Genomic DNA, 18,622 nt, shown 5'->3' with positions numbered 1-18,622 from the left:
GAGCTCCATAGTTAAAATCCCTCAAGATTTTTGCAGTCTTGCACATACATTCAGTGATAGAATGTGGATCAGCTGTAGCAGATAAACAAGCTGTTATGCAGAGAAAGGATTGCCTGCAGCAAAGGGCCAATGCATGTTGGACAGCTTGCCTTGCCATATTAAGATCCTGTGTAGCAATCTCATAGCTGTCAACCTTTCCCTTTTTTGCAGGAAATTCCCTTATTAAAGCATTGGGAAACAGCAGGGAGGGTTGACAGCTATGTATATAGCAGTGGGGAACAGCAGGGAGGGTTGACAGCTATGCAATCTGTTCCATTACCCATAGTGGCATTAAATTTCTCTTTTTCTGTGTTCAGTATTCTATTTGCAGTGACCCTCTAATAGAACTATCCAATCCTGGTGCCAGTGGATCCTTGTTCTTTGTCACTAGTGATGACGAGTTCATAATCAAAACAATTCAACACAAAGAAGCAGAGTTCCTTCAGAAGCTGTTGCCTGGCTACTACATGGTAAACAAATTCAAATTCCAGGCTCTTCCTGTTTAGTTTCTTTTTGGGAGGTTGTGTGATGGGTGTGTGTGAATTTTAACTTGGCTTTTTAATAGCTTACTTAACACTTTACCATAATCATGGTAAATTTTAAATACTGCTTTCCCCCTTAGTATTTGTGCTCCTATTTGCTACATGCATAAGAACTTATTTAAAATTCAGAGTTAATAAATGAACACTCTTAACCATAACTGTTGGTATGGCTTGCCATGATGCTGATAAATCACCTATGCATTTGTGGTGCTGTACTTAGTAAACTTCTTCTTTGGAGATCACTCGTAGCCAAGTAAGATTGTCTTCCATAAACACGGTTTTAACAATGAATCCGTAAGTGACTGTGGAGGTCAATTCTGGACCCACATGTCCTTCCACAGTGGGGACATTGCTTTCCGGACAGGAGTTGATCACGGTGTGGATTTGCCAAGTGTGCCTTCCTCTTGGCACGTTTCTCCCTTGCGTCCTGAGTTCCAATGTCTTCAAAGCCCATGACACCTTTAGTAAAGGCTGTTCTCCAACTGGAGCGCTCACAGGCCAGTGTTTCCCAATTATTGGTGTTTATACTACATTTTTTAAAGATTTGCCTTGAGACAGTCTTTAAACCTCTTTTGTTGACCACCAGCATTACGCTTTCCATTTTAAAGTTCTGAATAGAGTAGTTGCTTTGGAAGACGATAATCAGGCATCCGCACAACACGACCAGTCAAAAGAAGTTGATGTTGAAAAATCATTGCTTCAACACTGGTGATCTTTGCTTCATCCAGTACACTGATATTAGTTTGCCTGTCTTCCCAAGTGATGTGTAAGATTTTTTGGAGACACAGTTGTTGGAATCTTTTGAGAAGTTGGAGATGGCGTTTATAAGTGGTCCATGTTTCACAAGCATACAGTAAGGCTGGTAGTACAATAGCTTTGAAAACAAGCATTTTGGTTTCCCTGTGAACATCCCGATCCTCAAACACTCTGTACTTCAATCGGGAGAAAGCTGCACTCGCAGAGCTCAGGTGATGCTGGATTTTGGCATCAGTGTTGGCCCTTGTGGAAAGATAACTGCCTAGGTAGGAGAAGTGGTCAACATTTTCCAATGTTACACCATTGAGTTGGATTTGTGGTGCTGCAGAGGGGTTATTTTGTACTTGTTGGTGCAGCACTTTGGATGTTGAGCGACAGGCCAAGCTTTTCATAAGCTTCTGTGAAGATATTTAGGATAGTTTGGAGGTCATCCTCTGAGCGTGCACACACTATGTTGTCATCAGCATACTGAAGCTCTATGACGGAAGTTGCAGTAACCTTACTCTTTGCTTTCAGCCTGCTCAGATTAAAGAGCTTTCCATCTGTTCGATATATGATTTCTACTCCAGTAGGGAGTTTCCCTTCAACAAAGTGTAGGATCATGGCAATGAAAGTAATGAATAGAGTTGGCGCAATAACACCACCCTGTTTAACACCTGATCCCACTGTGAATGGTTCACTTTGAGACCCATTGTTATCCACAATTGTTGCTGTCATATTATAATGGAGGAGCCGGATAATGTTCATAAATTTATCTGGGCAGTCAATTTTCAGAAGGACAGTCCACAGGGCATTATGATTTACAGTGTCGAAAGCCTTAGTCAGGTTGATAAACGCCATATACAGGGGTTAGTTTTGCTCTCTGCATTTTTCCTGAAGCTGTCGAGCGGTGAAAATCATGTCCACTGTCCCCCTAGAAGGCCAAAAACCATTTTGGGACTCAGGAAGGGTCACCTTGGATATTGTTAAGAGACGGTTTGCTAAGATCCTTGCAAGAATTTTGCTGGCCGCAGCTAATAGAGAGATGCCTCAATAGTTTCCGCAATCAGTTCTGCCACCTTTTTTAAAGAGATTGATAATTTTGGCATCCCTAAAGTCTGCTGGGATCTCTTCTCTTTCCCAGATTTTTTTCGATGAGCTTGTAAAGTTGTTGTGTAAGTTCAATTCCACCCACTTCGAAGATTTCAGCAGGTATCCCATCAGGTCTGCTGGCTTTGTTGTGTTTCATTTGGTTTATAGCTGTACACAACTCTCCCAGATTTGGAGATACTGCAAGCTCATCTCTAACTTGTTTTGCGGAATTTGTGAGAGGACCTCAGCTGCTACGGGGGAGTTCCAGTTAAGAAGATGCTGGTAATGTTCTTTCCAGCGCAGTGCAATAGCTTCTTTATCTTTAAGAAGTGTGGTACCGTCTGCTGAGTGTAGGGGGCATATGCCATGATTTATTGGCCCATAGATGGTCTTTGTGGATTTAAAGAAACTCTGTGGATCATGAGTGTCGGCTAAGTGCTGGATCTCTTGAGCTTTTTTTATCCACCAGGTGTTTTTTAGTTCTCTGGTTCTTCTTTGAACCTCAGCCTTAGCGTTGGCATAGGTTTTTTTCTTAGTGGCACAGTTTCTATCTCTTTGCCAGATCTGAAAGGCCTTCCTTTTCTTGTCAATCATGTGTTCAATCTCACTGTCATTCTCATCAAACCAGTCCTGGTGTTTCTTGGTTTGGTATCCAATAGTTTGTTCACAGGCTGCAATAATGGATGTTTTTAGCTTGGTCCAGTGTTCCTCAGGGGATTCTGAAAGCAGATGGTCCTTAAGAGTTGTTTGGAAGCAATCCTGCTTAATGGGATCTTGAAAGGCTTGAATGTTCATTTTGTGCCTTGGTTTCCTTCCTTGAAGCCTGCATTGAGGTATAATCTTGATAGCCCTTGTGGAGTGTATTAGTCGGTGATCTGTCCAGCAGTCGTTGGCGCTCGTTACAGGTCTGGTAAGGAGCACATCACAGTGATCTTTAGCATGGACAATAACATAGTCTAAGAGAGGTGCCAGTGGTTTGACCGAGGATGCCTCCATGAAGTTTTAAATTTATTTTTCTGTCAAAAGAGTGTGTTGGTAATAACAAGGTTGTGCGCTGCACATATCGTCAAAAGTAAAATTCTGTTCTGGTTGCGGTTGCCAACTCCTTCTTTCCCAATAGTCCCAGGCCACAGATCGAAATCTCGCCCATCTCTTGCATTAAAATCACCCAGGAGGATAATTTTATCTTCCTAATTTTATCTTCTGATAGGACGGTGTGGCGATCACACAGGGTCCCCAGTCATTTAACGGACTATTGATCCCTGTGCCACCACGGCGCTTCGCTGCCACCAACCAGGATCCCCTCCCTGGTAATCACTGTCACAGTCAGGGTGTGATTTTAAACAAAATAATAAGTGTTTATTTTAAAACATCAACAAACTTAAGATATTGGTTACATTGGTATATATTTGTTCTTATCTCAACCCTATCCTAATCCTACGCTCACCACTCTACCTCCCCACCAACCCTCACAATCACCACCCACCCACCAACCATCTGCTTCAGTCAACTGCTCTTAACCACTCCTAACACCAACTGACTAACTCCAACTGCCCTTGCTCAGCTGCCCCTAGCTCCTCCTCCCTCTGTTTATTGGTCTGCCTAGGGTCAGCCACTTAACCCTTTACTTACTCCTGCACATTCATATATTCCCCAGGAAGGGGCAAACGCCACAGACGGTATCCAGTTAAGAGTTAAAAAAAAATATTATGTGTTCATCGGCATCCAATGTTGGTGCATAAGTGTTTATAATAGTAGCCTGTTGGTTTTTGGGGAGCTTTATTTGAATGGTTGGGAGACGCTCATTAGCCTAATGCTGGTAGGGACTTCAGACAGGAGCTTCACAAGGTGGTTTTTGATAGCAAAGCCTACCCCATGTATTCAATGTTCTTGTTCAGATAGATCTTTCCAGAAGAATGTGTAGTCTCCTTTTCAGTTGTCCCTCGCCTGCTCTTCGAGTCTCTTGAAGCGCTGCAATATCAATGTTAAAATGTCACAGCTCTCTTGCAATGATGGCAGTTCTGCGTTCAGGACACTCGCTGTCTGAGTTATCTGACAAAGTCCGTATATTCTATGTTTCAAAGTTCAGTTGTCTTTTACGACTGCTAGGTGGTGACTCCACTGGGCGCGGTAATCCAGTCAGGGAAAAAGGGAAGCAGACTATGTTTGGGCACCTTTTCGGGGTGAGCATAGTGGATCCTAAAAAGGGCTGCTCAGTCATGGATACAGCAGCCGAGCTGCTCAACTGCCTCGTTCCTTGAGTCAGAACGACTGAATCTGTATCCACCGCCCATGTGCCGGTTCATGACTAGGGGCTTCCAGATTTCACAGTCCTGCCCCTGTTGCCATTTGCCAGTTGCCATGGGACTTTTGAGGGTTTGGGTTGGGTTTTTGGAAGACGCCTGTGTGTGAATTTGTTTTATGTGTGTAGATCAGTGCACACTGATCAACGCAGTCTTCGCAGTAAGGCTCTGTTCCAATGGCATGAGTAGTCACGACGAACCAGTAGATCCTATCTGCTGCAGCGTTCATCCGCCTTCACAGCCATTGTAATATACCGCTTGTTATCACCTGCCTGTTCTGCCATTGAGGACTTCTTGGATCATTCTTTGTCTAGCTCCTTCCCTTTGACCTTACTGCCTTGGGTGACCCTACTGGGAGTACAAGATTCCCAACGGCTTCACTCACAAGGGTCACAGGAACATGCAAGCACACTCACCACGACAAGGTGATGATCCAGTGAGTGAGACTTAGTAAACTATGCATTTGTGTACTAGCAGAGTCACTGGTACCACCTCTTACATCTAGTCGTTATTTCAGAACATCTCTGTTTAGGCCTTCTGACTGTCCAAAATTTGAGTAATAGGCTCTACTTTTGCCAAAAAAGAAAGTGTGGGGAGAATATCTGCTCACCTGCAACTCCAGGTAGGCGGCCATTGCCGCATGGCCCGACCATGGTGGGTTCAGGGAGGTTGCCATCTTCTGATGTGGTTGGGGGAAGGGATGCCTGGCACTGCCCCCCTCCAGCCACAAGTGGCCCTCAGGTAAGGATGTGCAGTGCCCACTCAGCCAATCGGAAGCTGGGGCTTGGAGCTGTGAGCAGCCCACCCCTAGCCTATTTAAGGTTGGCTGCCCTCTTGGCCAGTCTTCATGGGAAAAGGTGGGGAGGATGTGTTCCACACAGATTTAACCAGAGTTGAGAGATCAGAAGTGGACCACATTATCCCATGCATCTTCTCTACTGTTCACCAAAATTTCCTTCCTGGCTGCCTTAAATGCAGTTAAGCATTATATATTCAGTGACATTAACCTCTCTTATTATTAATTAGGTTTCCCTTTAAATTAGAATTTCAAAATAGTTGGAAACTCCTCGCTAAGGGCTAGTGTTCTGGTTAATGTCTGTTTATGTGGTTAATGTTCACTACGATTAATGTCAGTACCTACGGACTGCAAAAAGATCAAACTTACCCATCCTTAAAGAAATCAGCTCTGAGTGCTCACTGGAAGGACAGATCCTGAAGTTGAGGCTCCAGTACTTTGGCCACCTCATGAGAAGAGAAGACTCCCTGGAAAAGACCCTGATGTTGGGAAAGATGGAGGGCACAAGGAGAAGGGGACGACAGAGGATGAGATGGTTGGACAGTGTTCTCGAAGCGACTAGCATGAGTTTGGCCAAACTGTGGGAGGCAGTGAAAGATAGGCGTGCCTGGCGTGTTCTGGTCCATGGGGTCACGAAGAGTCGGACAAGACTGAATGACTGAACTTTTCTCTTTTGTACTTTCCTTTTTTATCCTTATTTTTTATGCTTAATGATAAGCTATTCTTGACCTATAATGTGTAAATTACTTTGGATTAATCTGTTGTTGTTGTTGTTCAGTCGTTCAGTCGTGATAAATAAATAATTAAAAAAGAATGAACGACTGAACAACACAACAACCTATGTAACAGATAACCATAGTTAAGGCAGATGGGGGAATTTCAAACTGAAGTATGGAATAATTTAGATTGCTTGTCACCACTGGTCCTCAGTGTAGAGAGCCTTCCAATTTAAGAGCTTAACTTTTTTTTTTAGTTTAGTTTAAAATGTTTTGAATTAGAGTTGCAAGACATTCTAAGAATAATAAAACACTTCAAGCATTATTTCATTAAAAGTATATGACTGGTTTGTTTAGGATAGACTTGACTTCCTAGTCTATATTCAGGTGCATGCAGAAATCTTATTTTAAATGTGCTTCCGATGTTCATTGGTGCTTCTTCATTTTGTTTTTTAAGAATCTCAACCAGAATCCAAGGACACTCCTACCAAAATTTTATGGTCTGTATTGTGTTCAGTCGGGAGGTATTAATATCAGGATAATTGTGATGAACAATGTTCTGCCTCGATCACTGAAAATGCATTTCAACTATGACTTGAAAGGCTCCACATACAAAAGGAGGGCATCCAGGAAAGAGCGAGACAAGTCCAACCCCACCTTTAAAGACTTGGATTTTCTTCAAGACATGCATGAAGGATTATATTTTGACTTGGAGACTTATAGTGCACTCATGAAAACGCTACAGAGGGATTGTCGAGTAAGTAAGAACTTTTGATACCAATAGCTGTTGTCAGATCATGACTCCACTGTTTACACAGTGCGGGATGAATGGGCTCTTGTCCACTAAAGAGTTCTTGTCCACAATAACTTCATTTTATCTTGAAGGTGCCAGCAGACTCCCTTGTTTGTGTTAACAGAAATATGGTTTTGGCTTGAAGGGTATAAAAGGGAACATTGAATGAAAATGTTCTGATGTGAAAACAACAACAACATACTAATAATTTATTATTTGTACCCAGCTCATCTGACTGGGTTGCCCCAGCCACTCTGGGCAGCTGCCAGCCTATATAGAAACATAGTTAAACATCAAGCCTTAAGAAGCTTCCCTATACAAGGCTGCCTTTAGATGTCTCCTGGTTGAAATGGGGTTATAAAACAAAAAGGGCATTCCTCATGGGTAGATTGCAATGTTTATTGGCTCAGCGCAACCCAGTGTCAAGTCGTGTTAGTGAGCATGAAACCATTTTTTGTTTGGATTTTGAGTGTGAATTTGGAGATGATCTAACAATCAGCTGCATGCTCATGAGACATTTTTCCTAACAAAAGACACTGTTCCTCATCTTTAGTCTCTAGAAATGAATATTCCATGAAATCAAGCTATTAGTGACCATGCAGAATATCTGCTCTGGACACCCCTTCTACTCTTAGAGTGTCAAGAGGTTTAAACTAGGAGGCTGTAAAAATGTACCACAGTGACAATAAAATTACGTTAGTCAGAGAAAATCTAATTAAAAGGAATGAGGAAGTAATTTCTTGCATAATGTATGAAAAGCCTTTTTCCACCTCTGCTCCAGGTTGTTGGTTAACTTGAGATAGAATCCATCCTTCTGGTTCCTCACCATTTATCATTTTTTAAAGTGCCCAAAATATACCCATCTCACAATATTATTTGTTTAAGTAATGCATATATGTGAAAATACTTAAGGGTGGAATACCGGTATGTTGTCTGTAATAAGTCTGAATTCAGTGCTTGATCTTTGCTCCCAAAGAACTTGCAATCTATGTTTAGGCGTTGATAAGGAACCATAGGATGAAGATGCACCAAGAAATTGACATTTCTGCTTCTGATAAGGAAATGACTTTAGAAGTGATTCCAGAAGAATCCCTCCGGTTATACACTGGTCAACTTTGTTTCCCTGAACAATGTTGTGTGTTCTTTTGTGTGTGTTTTTAGGATGAGCTTTTAGAATGATCAGGCATTGCAGCTACAGGAATGCGCAAAGAGGACTTATTCCTGGGAAATGCTGACTTATTTACAAAAAGATGATTATTTTAAAGTAGTAATATTAAACTGTTGGACCTGGGTGATAAAGGATGGGAATCTACCCTGTCTGGTAGAGGATCTCTCTTACTATAGATTAGCCCTCCTGCCTATTGGTTTTTCAGGTGTGCAGTCTAAACAGTGGTCTGGTTCCTGGACTGCCCAAGAACAGCTTTCTTCAGATTTTTAAATTTATTTTGTTTAGTTGGCTCAAGTATCTCAAAGTGGTTTTCAGTAAGACAAAAACTAATCATTTTTGTTTAATGGAGAGACTTTTTGGAGATAAAGGATTTAGCAACCATTGTTCATGCTCTTGTAAGCTCATGACATGATCAATGTAATTCATTTTACCTGGGGCTGTGCTCTATACAGCTGATTGTGGCCCCCATATACCCCAGTAATAAGATCATTAAGTTTGCAGATGATACAACAACAGTTGGTTTAATCACGGCTGGAGAGGGGGGGGCGGCCTATAGGAAGGAAGTTGATTATTTGGTGGAGTGGTGCAGGGAAAGCAACTTACTCCTCAACTTAAAGAAAACAAAAGAGATTATTATGCACTTTAGGAAATGTAAATTGAATATTCAGCCACTTATTATTGAGGGAAAGTGTGTGGAACAGGTCTCAGTGTTTCGATTTCTGGGAATGGAGCTGAGAGATGACCTAACCTGGGGAGAAAACAGCAAAGACCTGATGAAGAGAGCACAGCAGAGGTTATATTTTCTGAGAATCCTCCGGAAAAATAAGGACCTGTTGATAGCATTTTACCATTGTACTGTTGAGAGTGTATTAACTTATGGTCTGTGTGTGTGGTTTGAGAGTTGTAGGGTCAGGGAAAGAACAATGCTGTCCAGGGTTGTAAAGACTGCGGAGAGAATAATCAGGTGCCCTCTTCCCACCTTGGATCAAATCTATGCCGAAAGGGGAGAAAAAAAGGAAGCGAAGCGGCGCGTTTAAGCGCCGGCTTTGCTTCCCTGCCCGCTTTCTCTTTCGGCGCTAGCTGGGCTGTGACTCTGCAGCCCAGCCAGCGCTGAAAGAAGCCGAAAGGGAAAGGGGCTGGGCTGCAGAATCACAGCCTAGCCAGCGCCGAAAGGGGAGGAAAAAAGGAAGCAAAGCGGCGCGTTTAAGCGCCCGCTTTGCTTCCCCGCCCGCTTTCTCTTTCGGCCGCCGTTCGTTCTGTCGCCCCGGGACCAGCAGCACTGCACACACTGTGCGCTGCTGCTCCCACGGCGACGGAGCAAGCGGCGGTGCGTGGGGGTGACAAGCGGCGGCCCCTCCCACCACTCCCCACGCACCACCGGTCACCCTGGGAGGAGCAGCGCTGCACGGACGCTGTTGCTCCTGGGGTGATGGCGGCGCGTGGGAGTGGTGGGAGGGGCCGCCGCTTGTCACCCCCACCCGCCGCTTATCACCCTGTCACTGGGGGCGTACCGCCCCTACCGCCCCTCCCCTACGATGCCCCTGCCTCCAGGTGCCATAAGAAAGCTGCAGAGATAGGGCAAGGATAGTACGCACCCCGGAAATGATCTCTTTCAGCTTCTGCCTTCTGGAAGAAAGTACAGGGTTATAAAGACCAGGACTAGCCGCCTGAGAAACAGTTTCTATCCAAAAGTGATTTTGGTTTTAAACGCAGTGTAAGGCAGCCTATAAGGGAGTATCTGTATTTAGTTGTGGGGCATCAGAGTTTTTAGGGGGCTAACCAGGTGTAGATTTTTCAATTTCGTTGATTTGTATGGGACAATGACAATAAAGATTATCGTATCGTATTGAAATGTATTGAGAAGCTGCAGATGAAGCGTCATAACCAAGTAAGATGGTTTGAGACAAGACTTCCTAACATTTCCCTACTTGAATGCAGAGAACAGCAAAGCCACTGGATGCCTGGAGCTCATTCATATCTGGGCCTATTATGCTGGGATTTTATCATCTGAGTGCTGCCCAGGTTTCATTTTTACAGTACATCTGTCTAAGATTGGTTGTCTGTGATGGAAAGTCAAGATGGCTGTAAATAAAGGAACCAGTATTTGAAAGTAGTAAAAATAAATAAATGGGGGTGGGGTGGGAAATGCTTAGATCACTTTGAGAATCACTTGTAGATTAATCCAGTGGATTCTGGCTCATGTGGAAGTTCTTATGCGTGTACACTGAACTTCTCCATTTACATCAATCTTGGAAGCTGTTCATTGTGTGAATCTTCATGTGCACCTCTTTGGATGGGATGTTCATGTGCAGAACCTTAGGTTTAAATCTAAGAGGTTCATGACTGAAAATAGATTTAATACCAAAAGCCCTGTAAGTGAGCAATCAGCTCTCCCCTTGTATGAAAGCCTGCCTCTAACATACAGGCCAGCAGAGTGCTGTGATGTCCATGGTGACCTGCTGTTTGCTCACCTGCCAGCTTGCTGTTGCTGCTGCCACCTGGAAACAAAATACCCTGTGGCAGTGCTGCATGCTGGAGATGGGAGGAGTTGTGTCGCCTCCATCTCAGCAGCTGGCAGTGGGCTGCTTTGTTTTGAAGCCAGAGAAGTCAGCGGCAGCAAGGCAGTTCAGGGAAGGCAGCGATGACATGTCCATACTCTGTTTGCCAGGATGCTAGAGGAAGAGACGGTGAGCAGCACCTCGGAGCAATGTGGGCTTCTTTTCCATATTGCCTCCATAGGTGTCTTCAGCTTTTGCTCCCTGCACTTCCAGAGTTGTGATCTTGGGCATTCATCATGTTTTGTGTTTATGAGTACAGTAGAATAATATTCAGGAAATGCTTTCATCACAATAGAAGATTGAATTTCATTATGTGTGTGTTGTCTATTTCATTCCACATGTAAGTCATCTCTGATTCCAAGTTTTGGGAGAATGAGGTCAAATTCTGTTTTCCTTAGTGTTTTAAGTATTTGGGTGAAAGGAGGAGTTCTGATAGCAAAACCCCTGAAGCAGTGTAACAACCAGCAGGACACACTCTCCGTTTGTGCAGATGGTCATTTCGTGCCAGACAGAATGGATTATTCCTTTCCCAAATAAAATACATAGTTGAAGTCCTTTAAAAAAAACCCACAGTCCTAATTCTTTTACAGTTAACACCCAAAACCAAATATTAATCTATTTTGTAAAAACAATGTTTTTCAAACTTCTGAACTAAGAACCCCCTCCTATTGTTTTCCCTGTTTTCTGGACCTTTGCAGCCTAGGATAGCAGCCAGAGAGCCATATAAGGAGCTGCGCTTTGAGAAGAAAATGCTAAAAGACCCAATGTAAACAGGATTCTTTGGATCTCACTGCTAGATTTTCAAAGTTTTAAAAAGTGTGTAATAAGCTTGAGAAACTTTCTTGGGGGGCTGGGCTGGGTGTTCACCAGTGTGTGGATGATATCCAGCTTTGTCTCTCTTAAATTGGAATCAGTGAAGACAGTGAATGTCCTGTGTGAGTGTCTGGAGGTGGTTGGAGGATGGATGGTGGCTAACAGATTGAGGTTGAGTCCTGTCAAGGCAGAAGTACTGTTTTGGGGGAAGGGGCGGGCTGGTGTGGAGGGCTCCCTGGTCCTGAATGGGGTAACTGTGCCCCTGAAGGACCAGGTGCGCAGCCTGAGAGTCATTTTGGACTCACAGCTGTCCATGGAGGCACAGTTCAATTCTGTGTCCAGGGCAGCTGTCTACCATCTCCATCTGTTACACAGGCTGAGACCCTACTTGCCCGCAGACTGTCTCGCCAGAGTGGTGCATGTTCTGGTTATCTCTCGCTTGGATTACTGCAATGCACTCTACATGGGGCTACCTTTGAAGGTGACCCAGAAACTACAACTAATCCAGAATGCAGCAGCTAGACTGGTGGCTGGGTGTGACCGCTGGGACCCTATAACACTGGTTTAAAAGGATCTACATTGGCTCCCAGTACATTTCTAAGCACAATTCAAAGTGTTGATGCTGGGCTTTAAAGCTGTAAACAACTTTGGCCCTGTATACCTGAAGGAGCATCTCCACCACCATTGTTCAGCCTAGACACTGAGGTCCAGCACCAAGTGCCTTCTGAAGGGAGGTTACAGTGAACCAGGCAGAGGTCCTTCTCAGTGGCAATGCCCTCCCTGTGGAATGCCCTCTCATCAGATGTCAAGGAAATAAACAACTATCTGACTTTTAGAATTAGTTACAGGTGGGTAGCCGTGTTGGTCTGCCATAGTCAAAACAAAATCGAAAATTCTTTCTAGTAGCACCTTAGAGACCAACTGAGTTAGTTGCTGGTATGAGCTTTCGTGTGCATGCACACTTCTTCAGATACACTGAAACAGAAGTCACCAGATCCTTAAATATAGTGGGGGAGTGGGGAGGGGTATTACTCAGAAGGGTGGTGGGAATGGGTGATAGGCTGATAAGTGTGGAAAACCTGTTGACGACTCTAAACGGCTGCAATTAGTCTTGCAGGGAAAGGCAAGGGGTGAGATGGCTAAAGATAGCTTTGTTATGTATAATGAGATAAGAATCCAATGTCTTTGTTCAAACCAGGTTTCTCCATGGTTTTAAGTTTGGTGATTAGTTGCAATTCAGCCACTTCTCTTTCCAGTCTATTTCTGAAATTTCTTTGTATTAAGACAGCTACTTTGAGATCTTTTATAGAATGTCCTGGGAGATTGAAGTGTTCTCCTACTGGTTTCTCTGTCTTGTGATTCCTGATATCAGATTTATGTCCATTTATCCTTTGGCGTAGGGTTTGGCCTGTTTGTCCAATATAGAGAGCTGAAGGGCACTGTTGGCATTTGATTGCATACACAATGTTGGAAGATGAGCAATTAAATAGTCCTGAGATGGTGTGTTTGATGTTGTTGGGACCAGTAATGGTGTTATCCGGGTTTATGTGGCAGCAAAGTTGGCATCTGGGTTTATTGCAGGCTCTGGTACCAGTGTCCATGTTGAGTCCTGTTTTTGTATTATTGTGGGTGAGGAGCTGTTTGAGATTGGGTGGCTGTTTGTAGGCGATGAAGGGTCTTTGCTGCCACATAAACCCGGATAACACCATTACTGGTCCCAACAACATCAAACACACCATCTCAGGACTATTTAATTGCTCATCTTCCAACATTGTGTATGCAATCAAATGCCAACAGTGCCCTTCAGCTCTCTATATTGGACAAACAGGCCAAACCCTACGCCAAAGGATAAATGGACATAAATCTGATATCAGGAATCACAAGACAGAGAAACCAGTAGGAGAACACTTCAATCTCCCAGGACATTCTATAAAAGATCTCAAAGTAGCTGTCTTAATACAAAGAAATTTCAGAAATAGACTGGAAAGAGAAGTGGCTGAATTGCAACTAATCACCAAACTTAAAACCATGGAGAAACCTGGTTTGAACAAAGACATTGGATTCTTATCTCATTATACATAACAAAGCTATCTTTAGCCATCTCACCCCTTGCCTTTCCCTGCAAGACTAATTGCAGCCGTTTAGAGTCGTCAACAGGTTTTCCACACTTATCAGCCTATCACCCATTCCCACCACCCTTCTGAGTAATACCCCTCCCCACTCCCCCACTATATTTAAGGATCTGGTGACTTCTGTTTCAGTGTATCTGAAGAAGTGTGCATGCACACGAAAGCTCATACCAGCAACTAACTCAGTTGGTCTCTAAGGTGCTACTAGAAAGAATTTTCGATTTTGTTTTGACTTTTAGAAGACATCTGAAGGCCGTTCTGTTTAGGGAGGTGTTTAATGTTTGATGTCATGTTGTGTTTTATTTTGTTGGAAGCTACCCAGAGTGGCTGGGGGAACCCAGTCAGATGGGAGGCATATAAATAATAAAATATTATTGTTATTGTTATTAAGGTAAGTCTTAGGTAAATACTCCTGATAAGGAATCCAAGGCCTTGGGTGGAGGGTTGGAGTATTTTGCAAACCCATCAGTTATCCCCAGGCATCTTTGCACTCTAAGGTTGCAACCCTATGTTCAATGAGCAAGCCTCATTGAACATAGTCGAACATACATATTAATAAATTGCTTAGAACTGAGAGCTGACCCAAATGTCTGTTTGTGGAGGTCTTGAATCACTTGACAAAGGGACTGAAATTGCCTTGGTCACCCTGATTAAAGACCTCTTCTGGGAGAGAGGCAGTGGGAATGCAACCCTGTTAATCCTTCTGGATCAGCTCTGCTGCTTGGGGATCAGAGGCACGTGAAAAAGTGTTTCAGATTATACCTGCAGGATTATTTCTAGAGAATGGCAGTGAGGAATTGTGGCTTGACCCCATGACAACTGTCTTGTGGAATCCCTCAGGACTCCCTCAGTGCCTGGAGGGCAGCAGTTGAGGAGGGAGCACAAGGGCTTCCGCCTCTGGGAATTGTGGGACTATCCAGGCTTGTGTATGTGTTTGTTTCTGGCTGTTTGTTTCTGGCTGTGTGTGATTAAGTTTGTTTGTGATTAAGACTAGCTGTGGGCGGAGCTAGTCAGTGCCTGGAGGGCAGCAGTTGAGGAGGGAGCACAAGGTGAGCTGAGCTTCAGGGACACTCTGTAGGTTTTGTGGGTTTGTCTTTTTGGGGCTGTGTGTGATTAAGTTTGTGTGCTTAATTATCGGCGCGCGCAGTTTGACCCATCCTTTAGATAAAGGGTAACTGGTCTCAAACGTTTATTGGGGCAGTCCTAGGTTTCCTTTTTGTCCTGACTTCAAGCTTTTCAGGATGGAGGGTGAGGGGACAACCGTAGTCACCTGCAATTCCTGCGCAATGTTTGTCTTCTTGCAAAGGATGTAGGCAGCTACACCTGCAGCAATTGCAAGTTGGTTGCCCTACTAGAAGACAAGGTCCAGCAACTTGAGGCCCGTATATCTACACTTCAGAAAATTAAGGAACTGGAGCTTTTCATGGATACAGCAGAGCACACTGTCTGCACCAAGGGGGAGTCAGGGCACATCCCTGAGGAGGAGGACAGTTCCCCAACACAGGAGCCAGATGTATGGAGGAACGTGACTCAAAGAAGTAGAAAGCCCAGGGATCGCTCTGAGTGTTTGGAGCTACGCAATCGTTTTGATGTGCTCTCCCTTGGCATGGAGGATGGCGAACAGACTTCATTTGAGGACCTCTCCCTCATCACAGTTGATGAGGAATATGAAGACGAGCAGCACAATCAGTCCTCTGGGATTGTGCAAAAGACTTTGGAAGGGACAGCACATGGAAGAATCCCAACCAAGCCTAAGAGGAGGCGTGTAGTGGTGATAGGGGATTCCTTACTGAGGGGTACAGAAGCAGTGATCTGTGGGCCTAACAAGATGTCTCGAGAGGTGTGCTGTCTCCCCGGGGCCAAGATCCAAGATGTAACAGAGCAGCTGCAAGGAATCATAAAACCCACTGACAAATACCCCTTCCTTTTGGTCCATGTGGGAACCAATGACACTGCAAGCCATAGCCTCCAGAAGATCAAAAGTGATTATGAGGCTCTGGGCAGGAAGTTGAAGCAATTAAATGCACAAATCGTCATCTCATCTGTCCTCCCAGTTGAACGGCGTGGCCCAGGGAGAGAGAGAAAAATAGGGGAAGTGAACACCTGGCTTCGCAAATGGTGCCAGCAGGAACGGTTTGGATTCTTAGATCACGGTCTGAAGTTTCTTGAAGATGGACTTCTGGCAAGAGATGGGCTGCACCTCACAAAGGTTGGGAGGAATGTTTTCGCCAACAATCTCAAAAACCTCATCAGGAGGACTTTAAACTGACTTATGTGGGGGAGGGAGATAGTGGTCCTGAAGGTAGGAGTCTATCAAGTGCTGAAGATGATCATCCAAATGTCAAGAACCAAATGGAGCAAACAGCACGCAGACCTAGTAGTGGGAAGGAAAAATCCTTAAATAAGAGACTAGGGGGAATGATCAATGGTCTTCAATGTCTGTATACTAATGCACAGAGCATGGGAGCACATACACCAAACTAAATATGACATAATAGGCATCACTGAAACCTGGTGGGATGAGTCTCATGATTGGAATGTAGTAATAGAGGGATACAATCTATTTCAGAGAAATAGACCAAACAGGAAAGGAGGAGGGGTGGCATTATATGTCAGGGATGTGTATACCTGTGAAGAGATCCAGGATTTAAAACTTCAAAGCCAAACTGAGAGTATCTGGGTCAAAATTAAGGGAGAGAAAAATAACAGTGATCTCATTGTGGGAGTTTACTACAGATCGCCAAGCCAAACTGAGGACACAGATGATGCTTTCCTGGAACAGATGACCAAGTATTCAAAAGGAAGTGAGATAGTAGTAATGGGGGATTTCAACTATCCTGATATTTGTTGGATGTCAAACTCAGCCAAGAGCACAAGGTCGAACAGATTCCTCACTGGCCTTGCAGACAATTTCATTGTCCAGAAAGTGGGAGAAGCAACAAGAGGATCAGCCATTTTAGATCTGGTCTTAACCAATAGTGATGACTTGGTAAGTGGGGTAGAAGTGGCAGGATCATTAGGTGGGAGTGATCATGCTCTTCTGGAGTTTATTATACAGCGGAAAGGAGCAACCAAGCATACTAAGACTCAAATTCTAGACTTTAAGAAAGCTGACTTCAGAAAATTTAGGGAAATGCTGGGAGTGATCCCATGGTCAGTAATACTAAAAGGGAAGGGAGTCCATGATGGATGGGAGTTTGTTAAAAGGGAGATATTAAAAGCACAACTTCAAGCAGTACCAATGAGACGAAAACATGGAAGGTGCCAAAAGAAGCCAGGGTGGCTATCTAAAGAACTTTTAACTGATTTAAGATTTAAAAGGGATATGTACAAAAAATGGAAAAAGGGGGAAGTCACCAGAGAGGAATTCAAACAAATAGCCAGCAAGTGTAGAGACAAAGTCAGAAAAGCTAAAGCACAGAATGAACTCAGACTTGCTAGAGAGGTTAAAAGCAATAAAAAGGGCTTTTATGGGTATGTCCGTAGCAAAAGGAAGAACAATGAAACAGTGGGGTCACTTAGAGGAGAAGATGGTGAAATGCGAACAGGAGACAGAGAAAGGGCAGAACTCATCAATGCCTTCTTTGCCTCAGTCTTCTCCAAAAAAGAAAACAATGCCCAACCTGAAGAATATGGGGCAGATGATTCAGCAGGGGAAACACAGCCCAGAATAAGTAAGGAGGTAATACAAGAATACTTGGCTAGTTTAGATGTATTCAAGTCTCCAGGGCCAGATGAACTACATCCAAGAGTATTAAAAGAACTGGCAGAGGTGATTTCAGAACCACTGGCAGTAATCTTTGAGAATTCCTGGAGAACTGGCGAAGTACCGGCAGACTGGAGGAGGGCAAATGTTGTCCCTATTTTCAAAAAGGGGGAAAGAGAAGACCCAAACAATTACCGCCCAGTCAGCCTGACATCAATACCAGGAAAGATTCTAGAGCAGATCATTAAGCAAACGGTCTGTGAGCACCTAGAAAGGAACGCTGTGATCACTAAAAGTCAGCATGGGTTTCTGAAAAATAAGTCATGTCAGACCAATCTGATCTCATTTTTTGACAGAATTACACGTCTGGTAGATGAAGGGAATGCTGTGGATGTAGCCTATCTTGATTTCAGCAAGGCCTTTGACAAGGTGCCCCATGATATTCTCGTAAAGAAGCTGGTAAAATGCGGACTAGACAATGCTACCATTCAGTGGATTTGTAACTGGCTGACTGACCGAACCCAAAGGGTACTCATTAATGGCTCCTCTTCATCCTGGAGAGAAGTGACTAGTGGGGTGCCACAGGGTTCTGTCTTGGGCCCAGTCTTATTCAACATCTTCATCAATGACTTGGATGATGGGCTTGAGGGTATCCTGATCAAGTTTGCAGATGACACCAAATTAGGAGGGGTGGCTAATACCCCAGAGGATAGGATCACACTTCAAAATGACCTTAACAGACTAGAGAACTGGGCCAAAGCAAACAAGATGAATTTTAACAGGGAGAAATGTAAAGTACTACACTTGGGCAAAAAAAATGAAAGACACAAATACAGGATGGGTGACACCTGGCTTGAGAGCAGTACATTTGAAAAGGATCTAGGAGTCTTGGTAGACCATAAACTTGACATGAGTCAACAGTGTGATGCAGCAGCTAAAAAAGCCAATGCAATTCTGGGCTGCATCAATAGGAGTATAGCATCTAGATCAAGGGAAGTAATAGTACCACTATATTCTGCTCTGGTCAGACCTCACCTGGAATACTGTGTACAGTTCTGGGCACCACAGTTCAAGAAGGATACTGACAAGCTAGAACGTGTCCAGAGGAGGGCAACCAAAATGGTCAAAGGCCTGGAAACGATGCCTTATGAGGAACGGCTTAGGGAGCTGGGTATGTTTAGCCTGGAGAAGAGAAGGTTAAGGGGTGATCTGATAGCCATGTTCAAATATAT

At 43.9% G+C, this 18,622-nt stretch overlaps 1 protein-coding gene across 3 annotated transcripts in view; it reads left to right on the top strand.

Moving 5' to 3' along the window:
* Positions 1-18,622, top strand: part of PIP5K1B (phosphatidylinositol-4-phosphate 5-kinase type 1 beta) — a 124,346-nt gene that overhangs the window by 70,415 nt on the left and 35,309 nt on the right. For all 3 annotated transcript variants that reach the window (XM_033163871.1, XM_033163870.1, XM_033163872.1), the window contains 2 exons: positions 357-509; positions 6,681-6,980. In XM_033163871.1, the coding sequence (XP_033019762.1) occupies positions 357-509; positions 6,681-6,980 (453 nt within the window). The remainder of the gene's footprint in view (positions 1-356; positions 510-6,680; positions 6,981-18,622) is intronic.

This window comes from Lacerta agilis, chromosome 11, assembly GCF_009819535.1.
Source record: "Lacerta agilis isolate rLacAgi1 chromosome 11, rLacAgi1.pri, whole genome shotgun sequence".
NCBI lineage: Eukaryota > Metazoa > Chordata > Lepidosauria > Squamata > Lacertidae > Lacerta > Lacerta agilis.
The sequence above is the reverse complement of the archived record's forward strand: the minus strand, read 5'-3'. Positions and strand labels throughout refer to the sequence as shown.